At 44.0% G+C, this 13367-nt stretch overlaps 1 protein-coding gene across 4 annotated transcripts in view; it reads right to left on the reverse strand.

Moving 5' to 3' along the window:
- SF3B1 (splicing factor 3b subunit 1) overlaps positions 1-6043 on the reverse strand; it is a 35925-nt gene extending 29882 nt beyond the window's left edge. For 3 of the 4 annotated variants that reach the window (XR_009453723.1, XR_009453724.1, XM_059702631.1), the window contains exon 1: positions 5888-6043. Coding sequence is in view for 2 of the 4 variants with exons in the window: in XM_059702631.1 (XP_059558614.1) it covers positions 5888-5915 (28 nt within the window). In the remaining 2 variants the exon portion in view is untranslated. The remainder of the gene's footprint in view (positions 1-5887) is intronic. The other variant, XM_059702629.1, reaches the window with a different exon arrangement.
- Between the last annotated feature and the right edge of the window lie 7324 nt (positions 6044-13367).

Raw genomic sequence — 13367 nt, forward strand, 5'->3', positions numbered from 1 at the left:
AGAAGAAGGGAGAGGGACAGAGAGCCAGAAACATCGATGAGAGAAACATCAACCAGCTGCCTCCTCTGCACGCCCCCCCTCCCCCACCGGGGATGTGCCCGCAACCAAGGCACACGCCCCTGACCGGAATCGAACCCGGGACCCCTCAGTCCGCAGGCCAACGCTCCATCCACTGAGCCAAACCGGCCAGGGCAATACCAGCTACTTTTTATATATATATATATATATATATATATATATATATATATATGTATATATATATATATAATTTTATTGATTTTTTACAGAGAGGAAGGGAGAGAGATAGAGAGCTAGAAACATCGATGAGCGAGAAACATCGATCAGCTGCCTCCTGCACATCTCCCACCGGGGATGTGCCCGCAACCCAGGTACACGCCCCTGACCGGAATCAAACCTGGGACCCTTCAGTCCGCAGGCCGACGCTCTATCCACTGAGCCAAACCGGCCCCGGCAATACCAGCTACTTTAAAAAGCTAACTTATTGAATGTCGGGGGGAGGGGGGGAAGGACATATATAATACTCTTTGTAATACTTTAAGCAATAAAACAAAATTTAAAAAAAAAGCTAATTTATTAGTTTGCAAGGATCCAAAAGGGGAAAGATTCAAATGCTCATCCCGACCCCACGCTAAGGGAGAAAACCCTCTGTAGTTCCAAAGATGGGTGCAGAGAACATGGAATAAGAGTACCTAGTCTAAGGCACAGCTGGGGCAGGCACATTTCCCTACAAGAGTGAGAACAAGTCTCAGAAACTCAAAGTAATGAAACAGGTTTACTACTGAGCTAGCAGCCCGTTTGTACCCAAATCTCAAAATTCTTAGATCTTTTATGAAATATCTTTAACCTCAAAAGTTCCAACTCTTCTGAATCTTTGTCATTTTTTTTCTTTTCTGGCTTTACTGACCTTGTTAATTGATTAGGTAATGTAAAATCTTCTACATGTTAAGATATAGACATGCTTTTTAAAAAACTAAACTTGCTCCAATTATCTACAGAAATGTCATTATTCAACTAAAACTCCCCCCCTTTTTGGAAGGGAATTCTGATCTTAGAAACATTTCAACCACCAGAAAACAAATCCTTCCCTAGAAGGTCAATATTAATTAAGTGTGAATTAATTAATAAATTTGTGAGCTAGCCCATTTGAAATCTCAATTCATTCAAAAAATTATTTCCAGCCGAAACCGGTTTGGCTCAGTGGATAGAGCGTTGGCCTGCGGAGTGAAGGGTCCCAGGTTCGATTCCAGTCAAGGGCATGTACCTTCACTGATTGATGTTTCTCTCTCATAGATGTTTCTAACTCTCTATCCCTTTCCCTTCCTCTCTGTAAAAAATCAATAAAATATTTTTTAAAAATTATTTCCATTTACTTAAAAGTTATTATAACACTGGCTGGCTGGAGTGTTGTCCTGCGCACCGAAGGGTCGCAAGTTCAATTCCTGGTCAGGACACAAACGCAAGGTTTGGGTTGGATCTCAGGAAGGCATATGGGAAGCAACCAATCGATGTTTCTCTCACGTAGATTTCTCTCTCTCCTTCTTCTTTCCTCTCTAGAATCAATGAAAAGCATATCCTCACTGAAGATAATAGTGTTTCCTTTAAAAAAATTACATTACTTAAAAACAATTTTTTAATCCTCATCCAAGGATATTTTTCCATTGATTTTTAGAGAGAGGGAAAGACAGAGAGAAACATCAATGTGAGAGAAACACACCAATTGGTTGCCTCCTGCACGAGCCCCGACAGGGCCTGGGCCCGGGAGGAACCTACCACCGAGGCATGTGCCCCTGACCAGAATCAAACCAGGACCCTTTGGGCCACAGGCTGACGCTCTATCTACTGAGAGAACCGCCTAGGGCTACTACGTTACTTTTAAGTCAGAAAAATGTAATGCTAAAATTACACTTGTCTAACAAATACATCCAATTTTATCTGGCAGTTCAGTTTGACATCAAAAAATAGTACCTCAGAACTATGGGTAACATCTTATCTATTATTTGCATTTTAAACTAAGACCTAAGTAAACTGAGATTAACCACCACTGGTCACACCTCATACAACCAAATTCTGTCCCTCTACTCATTTACCCTTCTGTGCCTTTTATTTCTATGCCTCAGATACTGCTAACTCCAGCTTGTAGCATTTCCTCCTCCTTGATGTGTTTTTATTCTTAATTTTAAATTCATATTGTTTGCAATCTTTTAATCACTGTTCATTACATGTTACAGAGCATAGCCTTTGGATGTTAACCATTCACTGACACTTTTTAGTCAGGTCCATAAGTGTCATCCATTCTGCACAGCCAGTGCAATTGATGAGCAAGGATTTTTCAAATGAGACTTCTAAAAGACATCCAGAAAAATATCTCACCTCTCAGCCTTTCCCTTAAACAAAATTCCAGTAAGACAACTAACTACAATCGTAAATTATTTTACTGAAAATTACAGATATCAATTCCTAAACGATGAACTCCTGATTAACATTAATTCAATAACTAAATTCTGAAGAAAAAATCCTTAAGCAACTTTTCCCTTTTATTTTACTGAAGTCCACAAAAGTATACAAAGCAAAATAACTAAGTGAACATAGAAAAACAAAATTTCAGAATATGCAGAAAAAATAACTATCTCAGGCATTCTGCAAGCAAAAAATTAGAGAAACTTTCAGCTTTGTGATACCAAAAAATATCTACTCAAGAGATAGTGGCAAAACAAGCCACTGGAATTTTTGGATAATCCATTTTTCCTTTCCAAAACAGAAAAGTGTTCCCCCACTTGCCATAGTCAGCAATATCTGAAGAACTGCTGGATAGCAAGATTATGCACACTAATAATTGTCTACATTTGACACGTGCAAAAAGGCCCAAAATTTTTTATTTCATTTTAATATTTCAATACTGGAAAGCATAAGCCACACTGATAAAGGTAAGAAATAATCAAGTTGGTTAAAGAGGATGTCAAGGACCCTGGCTGGTTTGGATCAGGGAACAGGACAGAGAAATAGAAACATCAATGATGAGAGAGAATCACTGATCGGGTGCCTCCTGCACACCCACTACTGGTGATCAAGCCCACAACCCTGGGCATGTGCCCTAACCGGGAATAGAACCATAACCTCCTGGTTCATAGCTCAACGCTCAACCACTGAGGCATGCTGGCCTGGCAATAAAAATATATTTTTTTTAAATTTCTTAAATGACAAGATACAACAAAGAATCGTTTTTCCCAGCAGCATTATTTAGGATAAAAAGATTATATGATCTTCTTTACTTAAATAACATGATGATGAACAACTCTAAATCAAAAATTGCCGGTTTGGCTCAGTGGATAGAGCCTCAGCTTGTGGACTAAAAGGTACCAGGTTTGATTCCGGTCAAGGGCACATACCTTGGTTGCAGGCTCCTCCCTGGCCCAGGGCTCTGGTCGGGCTCCAGCAGGAAGCAACCAACCAATCCACGTTTTTCTCTCACATTAATATTTCTCTCTCTTTCCCTCTCTCTTCCACTCTCTGAAAATCAATGGAAAAATACCCTCGGGTGAGGATTAACAAAAACCAAAAACACCACCAATAACAAAAAAATTTCAAGTCCGCCTCTCAACTACCTCAATTGCATTCAATGGCATAAGGAAGAATGGTAGTCCTTGACTTACCACAACCAATGACTTTCCTAAAATAGAAGTAATCTGGTACCTGGGAGAAGGAGGGCACTTTATTCCGTATTCAATGGAAAGCCAAAATCAAACCTAACTCAGCATGCAAAGCCTTCCCTAATTTGATGTTAATCTTAAATTCCTTCTTCTCAGCTCAGGAGGTATCTAATCTAATATATGAATAAGTCCCACTTCTTACTTATCTCAGCCAAATAGATGTATACAAACCTACCCAATTGTTCAAAGGTCATTTCTGTACACTATTTTAATACTTCCAGTACAAATTCATCTCTCAGTGCATGTTGATAAAATATTCAGCACCCATGTTTACCAGATTTTGGGGATACCAAGGTACAGTTCCTGCAGTCAACAATCTCAAAGTGGAAGAGAAAACCTTAACATGATAGAATATTCTAGGTACTATAATAAAGAATTATAGAGGACTATAACAGCCAGCATTAAAAAAAAAAAAAGAACAAAACTAATTCCGCTCCAGGTTATCAAAGATGACTTAAAAAGTGAAAACAGAGATGAGACATGAAGGACTAGAAGTTCTAGCAAGAAACTATGTAAATACCATGTGTATTTCTACTAAACATTTACCAGCCCCTTTATACTCCACAATGATGAACAGTGTCTTTTACACAGTGCTCAGGTGTTAAACTGAATGTTCCAATACTTTATGGCATCAGTTAATTCACATCGATAAAGCATAATCCCCAATACAGCAATTCTGGCCAATAAATTGCAATTTTCTGTAGCCCAAAGCTTTAAACTAGATTTCAAAAATGCAGGAAAACCAATCAGAACTTTTGATTTCCTGTCCAAAAGTACCTTCTGATGAATGTACCAATAAACAAGTACCCAAAGCCTTAAAAGACCCCAAATGAACACTCCACTCCTGGAAAACAAAAACAGCAACATCTTTACGTTTTCTAATTATTTGCAAAAGGCGCGGTTGAGAGATAGTCTAAAGAGAGAAAAATGAATGCCTCTACACGTCTCGATGAAAGCCGTGTTTCAATCTTAAATACCCAACAACAAGAATATTCAGGTCCCTGCAAGTCGTGGGCACGTTTCATACCCGGCAGAGCGCTGGCCTCCCGTTCCTGCGGTGACCCGACTATTCACATTTCCGTCCTCATCAACCTGTCCCGTCTCCTCCCTCTTTTCCTCCCACGACCCCCTGCCAGGCTCCCAGACACCATCTCGGGCTCCGACGCGCACCCCCAATCTCAAGCAGACGACCCCTCCAGACCAGGGCCGAGTCGTCTCCTCGGGGGAACAGCCCCCGGCATCAGGTAACCCTCCGCTCCCCAGCTGCCCTGCACTCGCCGCTTCCCGCTGAAGCATCCCCTGGTCCCGCAACGGGAGGACAACGCTTCCCCACCGGACTGCGAAACTGTGGATGGCCTCGTCTTCATCACCGCTCACGGCGACCCAGCCAGGCACCCGGAAACGGCGCGGGAAACGACAGCGACCCTCTCGGAAGCCTCGCGTGGGATGCAAACTTGAGGCTCCAGGTCAGAAAGCCAGGAATGCAGCTCCACTTCCCCGGCCTCGACCTTCCTAAAAGGCGGCCCCACTTCCTGCCACTCCCGCACGCTCCCCTAGGGAACCCCAGCCCGGTCCCAGCGTCCCCCGAGGTGTGTGCTCCGCCTCCCACAAAACGATCCGCTACCCCGAAAGCAACGGTGTCTTTCCTCTTCCAACAACGAGTCTCGAAAGAAAAAAATGTTTACTAAAAGCAATCAAGGGGGGGGGGAACATTTTACTCCCAAATCATTTCATGCCAAAAAGAAAAAAAAATGACACAGATGAGCCAAGGTTAGGAGAAACGGGCCCCGGCTTGACTAAACCAGACTCCGGGCTGTCGGGGGCGGCCGCCGGAGACCAGCCCGCTCTGCCCCCCGCCCCTCTCCGACCCCGCCGCCCCGAAACCCTCCTGAGCGAGCCGTGCGAACGAGGCCCTCTGGCCCGAGAGGAGACGCCAGCCCCAAGCCGCAGCCCCCAGACACGGAACAAAGAGCCTGTCGGGTGCAAAGGCAGGACGCCATTACGTGGGCCGCGGCCTGCGCCGAGGAGACGAGCCGGGCGGCGAGCGCGGGCCCGGCCTCCACACGAGAAACCCCCGGGGAGAGGCAGGAACCCAGGGAGGCACCACTCCGGCGGGTTTGGCGACGGGGAAGGCACGAGACTGGCGGCAGGCCGCTTACCTTCGTGAGTCTTGGCAATCTTCGCCATTTTGTCCACTCGAACACACAGGCGGAACTGGCGCTCCCAAGCCCTTCCGCTCGCCGCCGCTGCCACGGAGGAAAATAGCTGGGGGCTGGCTCCTGCGCATGCGCCCGCGGGAGCGCGCGCCGCCGAACGCCACGTGACAGAGCCGCGGCCTGGCTGGAGTGGAGCGGTGCATTGTGGGGTGGGGGCGGAGTCAGCGGCGGGCCGCAGCGCGGCGGCGTTTGTGGGGGACCCGGGGTGGGACTGGCCGGAGGGGCCGTGGTGCCTCCGAGTAACTGCCGTGGAGGGAGGTTCCACGAGGACAGTCAAGCAAGGCCACGTAAAAAGCAAGACTTGCCCTAACCGGTTTGGCTCAGTGGATGGAGCCTCGGCCTGCGGACTGAAGGGTCCCAGGTTCGATTCTGGTCAAAGGCATGTACCTGGGTTGCGGGCACATCCCCAGTGGGGAGTGTGCAGGAGGCAGCTGATCGATGTTTCTCTCTCATCGATGTTTCTAACTATCCCTCTCCCTTCCTCCCTGCAAAAAATCAATAAAATATATTTTAAAAGTATAAAAAAATAAAAAATAAAAAGCAAGGCTTCCCGGCGAGAGGAAGGCTCCGGCCTCCCCTCCCCTCCCCCCAGGTTCTTGGGGAGGGGGCTGGGGGTCAGACAGAGGCTTACCTTAGCATCTGTCTCAGCTGCGGCAGTGCTTCGCTGCGGGCACGTTCATTCGGCTGCTGTAATTCACGGTCTTTTTTGTTTTCCAGAAGTACTTAACCATTTGGGTAGGAGTTTCGTTTACAACATGTTCCCAAACACTATTCAAGCGGGCAACTGTTCCTAATCCCACTTAAAATGAGAGGGTAACTCGGGCGGGGGGTGAGGGTTACAGATAAAATGTGCAAGGTCACCCAGTTACTAAGTGACACAGCAGGAACTCTGCCACCTTGTACATTGTAAAGCCTTTTCACTGTATAGGTTCTTAGGAAACCACTGGTCGCCAGCACTAACGCTGATGAAATGCCTCCCAATCCTGCCTAAGAAACATAAATCGGGAGCTTCTGGGTTGGGGAAGACGGGGCATTGGGGAGATGGGGCACTGGGAGAACATGGGAGCTCCAAGCCCTTCCCTTTCCACACACCTGGCCCCACACCCGGAGTCGGCTGTTCCTGAGTTGTATCCTTTTATAATACACTGGTAACTAAGGACGCACCCAGGGATGTTAGGGAAGGTGCACTAGGCCTTGACATGCACAAGAGAGATACTGTTGCATGACTCCGTGGTCTACACATACATCACAAAGATTGCACTGATACGTAAACAGTGGGAATAGATCTTGCCCTGACCACCCTTCAGATTAAGCATCAGATTTCTGTTTTACAGGTTTTCCTATCTTTTGAAGATGCTTGGAAAACTGAGAGGGGCCCTAACCGGTTTGGCTCAATGGATAGAGCCTCGGCCTGCAGACTGAAGGGTCCCAGGTGAAGGGTCACAGGTTCGATTCTGGTCAAAGGCATGTACCTTGGTTGCAGGCACATCCCCAGTAGGGGGTGTGTAGGAGGCAGCTGATCAATATTTCTCTCTCATCGATGTTTCTAACTATCCCTCTCCCTTCCTCTCTGTAAATTTGCTTTAATGGATATCTTTGTTCTTTCCATGTAATTATTTTATTGAGTTTTGTATCTCCGGGCAGTTTTCCCACATTTGGGTAAAATGTTTAGCAGGCTGTAAACTTAACTTGGGAAAAGAGAAAAATAAAATTTTCTTAAGTGGAAAAAAGTAATTTAAAAGTGGCAGAAACCCTAACTAGTTTGGCTCAGTGGATAGAGCATCGGCCTGCGGACTGAAGGGTCCCAGGTTCGATTCCGGTCAAGGGCATATAACTTGGTTGTGGGCACATCCCCAGTAGGGGGTGTGCAGGAGGCAGCTGATTGAGGTTTCTCTCTCTTTGATGTTTCTAATTCTCTATCCCTCTTCCATCCACTCTGTAAAAAAATCAATAAAATATATTTTTAAAAAGTGGCAGAAACCTAACTGAATAGTGTAAGAAAGGCTAAACTGTCAGGGAGCTGAGGCTTATGATAAAATGCTAAGGAAAATAAAAAGGGTTTTGTGTGGAGCAAGAATAATGAACTAGTTCTATTGCTTGAGCTGGATGGTTCAATATAACAAGACAAAGTGAACTCACCAATTCTTTGGTTTCTTTTAAGAAAAAATAATCCGCCCTAGCCGGTTTGGCTCGGTGGATAGAACGTCAGCCTGCGGACCGAAGGGTCCCAGGTTCAATTCCAGTCAAGGGCACATGCCTGGGTTGTGGGCTCAGTCCAACCTGCAGGAGGCAGCCAATCAATGATTCCCTCTCATCATTGATGTTTCTATCTCTCTCTTTCTCTCCCTTCCTCTCTGAAATCAATAAAAATATATTTAAAAAAATAATCCTAAAACTGAAAGGGGAAAATATGAGTGAAAGGAAATGGGCTTAATTTAAATGAGGTGAGGTGATAAGAGAGTGACTGACGGCTTTAAGTGAGGGCAGGTGTCCTGGCCTAAACCAACCGCATCCAGATGTCAATAGAACTTGCTAATGTAACAAAAGCACTTTTTTTAATTGTTAATATTTTTTTTCCCATTGAATTTTAGAGAAAGTGAAGGGAAGGCGAGAGATAGAAATACAGTGATTGGTTGCCTCCTGCACGCAAGACTGGGCAGGGATCAAGCCTGCAATCAAGGTACGTGCCCTTGACTGTAATTGAACAGGAAACCCTTCAGTCTGAGGGCCCGTGCTCTAACCAGTAAGCCAAACTGACTACAGCAACAAAAGCACTTTTAAGGACATTGCAACAAAATGTACTACTTGTGCCCTGACCGGTTTGGCTCAGTGGATAGAGCGTCGGCCTGCCGACTATAGGGTCCCAGGTTCGATTCCGGTCAAGGGCATGTACCTTGGATTTCAGGAGGGCCCCCCTCATCTCCACAAACAGGAAGACTGTCTCACTGTGCCTGAACAGTGCAAGCAATACGGTTTATGCGGAACATCAGCTTTCCTTGTGGAGCCTGAAATCTGGGTACATGCCAGGTAGAGGGTGCCTATGTGATCAGCTCCAAACAAAAACCCTGGGCAGAGAGTCTCGAATGTTGGCAACAGTCTCTGGTTGGCAACTTGACAGAACTTGTCCGGAGAATTAAGCATGTCCTTTGTGGTCCTAGGACGTCGCTGGGAAAGGACCTGTGAAGCTTGCACCTGGCTCCCCCAGACATCCCACGTGCTCCTTCCCCTGGACTGGTTTTCCTTTGTATCCTCTCACGTAAAAAGTCATAGCTGAGTACAACCAGAGGTTGGGTCCTGTGAACCCCCATAGCAAACAACTGAACCTCCCAGTGGGCCTGGGAACATGGGGTGGTACCTACTTCTTGCAGTTACTATTACTTTCTTACCTCAGTATCCTTTTTTTGTCACTGTAGTTCTCCAACCCCTGCTTAACAATGTCCTTATATTAAATTTTCTTTTAAAATAACTGGTGTACTTTTCCTGACTGGTCCCTGACTGACAAAGCCAGCCAGTAAGGGCAAACTATCTAGTTAATCTCCTTTGCTAGTCCGATTTTTATCAGAACTTAACATCTGTAACAGCAGTAATCTATGTAACTCCGTTCCAGATTCAGGCAAGGAAGGTGTCTGTTTTTTTTCAACCAAACATTTCACAAAGATAGTCCCTGTATGAAATCATTGAGCATGCTAGGAAGGTTATTCTATTGATCTAAAGTTTAGATTCTAAACAGTGAAAGATAGAAAAAAAAATACATATGGTTTTTATTACAAGATTTCAAGCATCCATAACAATCAGATATAATACTAGTATAAACTCTCCATTTACCCATCATCCAGTTCAATTATTATCAACAAATGATGGATTTTATTTCATTTACTTTATTCCTCCACCCACACTGGATTACTTTAGAGCAAATTGCAGACATATTTCACCTGTAAGATCCTCAGTATGACTTTCTACTGAAGTAGAAATTTCAGTTGAATTTCCCAGTCTTGTATACTTCTTTTTATAGTCTGTTCAAAATAAAATCCAAATAATGCCCCTTCAATCTTTTAAACCTACAAGAGTGCACTCTTCCTCCTCCTTCACTTGGCATTTATTTGAGGAAATTGGATCATTGGTCTCACAGAACTTCCCATGTTCTGTATTTGGCAGACTGTATCCCCTTGGTGTCATTGAACCTGTTCTTCTATCCCCTATGTAAACTAGCACATCTAAGAGCTTGACTAGATTCAGATTCACTTATTTTGGCAAGAATACTTAATATGTAATGTGTCAAATATATTTTACAGCACAGTTGGTTTGGACTAACATACTGCTTCTCATAGGTCTGGTTGTTTAATTTACTACTAGTCTTTTCAGATTGTATAGTCTGTACTATAGACAGACCTTTTAACTCGCAATTCATGGAAGCACTGTCATCTACTGAAACTGAACCAGAGTTTGCTAACACCTTGAAGCTTATGAAATAATTATTCTTTCCTTTGCTGGGAAGTCAAATGAGTACCACACACTGCCATCTATTATAAAGATTCCTTTGCCTTTCACTTTTTTTTTTAAATTGGGAAACTATTCAATTGGGTGACCCAATTCAGTTAGGTATTTTCATATGTCTGGGTAGAGGTGAGTGAGAAAATGTTTGGTGAATTTAATAAAAGGAGGCCTTATATTAAGTACATAAGCACATCATGTACTAAAAAATGTTTAACAGGCCTTCTAGTTAACAATCGTTTGAAATAGAATTTAGTAGGAGGTAGCAATGTAATGCCTATATTTTGTAGGCACTGGTAACCACTGTGGTTTTTGAGCAGGGAAGCTATATGATGAAAATGTGTTTTAATGGAAGACATCACTGGAAATATTTAGGATTTAAGGCCAGAAGAGCAGGAATTGTGAATTTGAAGGTAATCTGATATAGAATTGTTTGGATACAGCTACAGAACCACCTGAATCGACAAGTACATCTGTTTTGTATTGAAAAATGTTTGACAAACTTTGTAGCTGGGAATTTCAACTCACTCCACAAAGCATCTAGTGACTGCAATGAACAAAGCAAAAACAGAAAATAACAATCATACATATACACAGCAGCTAATATTAAACATAAATAAAACCAAGCCACCATTCTACCCTCAAACTCAAATGACTTCCCTTTACACGTGGGCTAAACCCCAGAGTTGGTCCCATGACCTCCCGGGCACCCGAGAAAGCCCTCACTGCCTGACCTCATTTGCCACCACGCTCCTCACTCACTATGATCCAAAGCCCTTGCTCTTCAACAAACAGGGCGAGGTTGTTCCCGCCTGGGCCCTTTGCACTTGCTCTTGCCTCCACCTGAAGTAACTTTCCCCCGAATGTTCACATAATTCACTTCCTCGCCTCATTTAGGCCTTTGGTTCGTAGGGCCTCCTCAGAGGCCCACCTGCCCACCCTACAGAAAAGAGCACCAGCCTGACCCCTTTCCATCTCCTCGCCCTGCTTTTTCCTACGGCGCATGGTCATCTGACATTGTGTTACATACTAGTTCATGGATTTCCCTCTAAAATTAGCTTCTATGATAGTCCACCTGGCATGGCTTAGTGGTTGAGCTTCAACCTATGAACCAGGAGGTCACAGTGAGATTCCTGGTCGGGGGCTCCACCCCCAATGGGGGGCATGTAAGAAGCAGCTGATCAATGATTCTCTCTCATCATTGATGGTTCCTTCTCTTTCTCTCTCCCCCTCCCCTTCCTCTCTGAAATCAATAAAAATACATATTAAAAACATAAAAGGGACAGAAATTCCCTGTGGATACACCCATGTTTAAAAAAAACAGACTTCTGTTCATTTATCCAGCACCTAAAGTGGCAAAGAATAAGTGCCTCCCAACTATTTGTTGATACATTTAATCAACTATTTCATTTACTAGGCATACTGGTTAATAAACTGTATTTTGTAATAAAAAAAAACACACGATAATTTCAAGAGAAGCATCAAAAGTGCTTTATTTGCACTAGCTGGTTTGACTCAGTGGATGGAGCGTCAGCCTGCGGACTGAAGGGTCTCAGGTTCAATTCCGGTCAAGGGCACAGGCCCGGGTCTCGGGCTCGATCCCCAGTGCGGGGCGTGAAGGCAGCCAATCAATGAGTCTCTCTCATCATTGATGTTTCTCTCTCTCCCTCTCCCTTCCTCTCAAAAATACATATTTTAAAAAGAAGTGCTTTATTCAAAGTAATATCCATCGCTAGCTACACATTTCCCCCATCTTTCAGGTAATTTGTGGATACCGTCCCAGTAGAACTTTTCTTGTTTTGAGGCAAACCATTCAGAGACCCAACTTTCTACTTCTTCGTATGTTTTGAAGTGCTGCTCAGAAAGTGCGTGTGCCATCGATCGGAACAGGTGGTAATCTGAAGGAGCAAGGTCTGGTGAATATGGCGGGTGGGTTAATACTTCCCAGGCAAGATCTTTTAACGTGTCTTTAACTGGTTTTAAAGTGTGCGATGGTGCATCATCATGAAGCAAAATTACTTTGCCATGTCTTCTGGCCCCTTCTGGTCGTTTTACGATCAAAGCGTGGTTCAAATTGATTATTTGTTGTTGGTAGCGATCAGTATTAACGGTTTCACCTGGTTTTAGAAGCTCGTAATACACCACACCTTCCTGATCCCACCAAACGCAGAGCATTGTCTTCTTTCCGAAGCGATTTGGCCTTGCAGTTGATGATGATGGTTGACCTGGATCAACCCATAATTTTGTGCGTTTGGGATTCTCAAAGTAAATCCACTTTTCACCGCCAGTCACAATTCGATGCAAAAAAGACTTTCTTTCGTGCCGTTGCAGCAACATTTTACTGATGACTTTTCGGTTTTCCATTTGTCTTTCATTCAGTTGATGTGGCATCCATTTTCCTTCCTTTACAATCTTTCCCATTGCGTGTAAACGATCGGAAATTGTTTGCTGAGCAACGTTTAATCTTTCTGCAAGTTGTTTTTGAGTTTGACACGCATCTTCATCCAATAATGCCTGTAATTGTTGGTCTTCAAACTTTTTCGGTTGACCTGGACGTTCTTTGTCTTTCACATCAAAATCATCACTTTTAAAGCGTTTAAACCAGCGTTCACAAGTATCTTGAGATGGAGCATGTTCACCATAAGCTTCCCGAAGTATACGATAACTTTCAGCAGCACGTTTCTTCAGGATAAAGTAATGAATTAAAACTTCCCGCAAATGCTCTTTTCTTGGCACGAAATTCGACATTTTTAAGCGTAAAAATACCTATGATGTTAACACTGTCAGCAGATTTGACATACGAAGTTTTGAGGCTTGCTGTCAATACAACAAAATAGCATCCATATCAAGTCGCATATACGTATCAACGTATGTGTAACTCCATCTATTGAAAAAAAATCCGCATTATTAGGCAGGAGGTAGTGGTGCTATC

Source organism: Myotis daubentonii, chromosome 7 (genome assembly GCF_963259705.1).
Source record: "Myotis daubentonii chromosome 7, mMyoDau2.1, whole genome shotgun sequence".
Classification (NCBI taxonomy): domain Eukaryota; kingdom Metazoa; phylum Chordata; class Mammalia; order Chiroptera; family Vespertilionidae; genus Myotis; species Myotis daubentonii.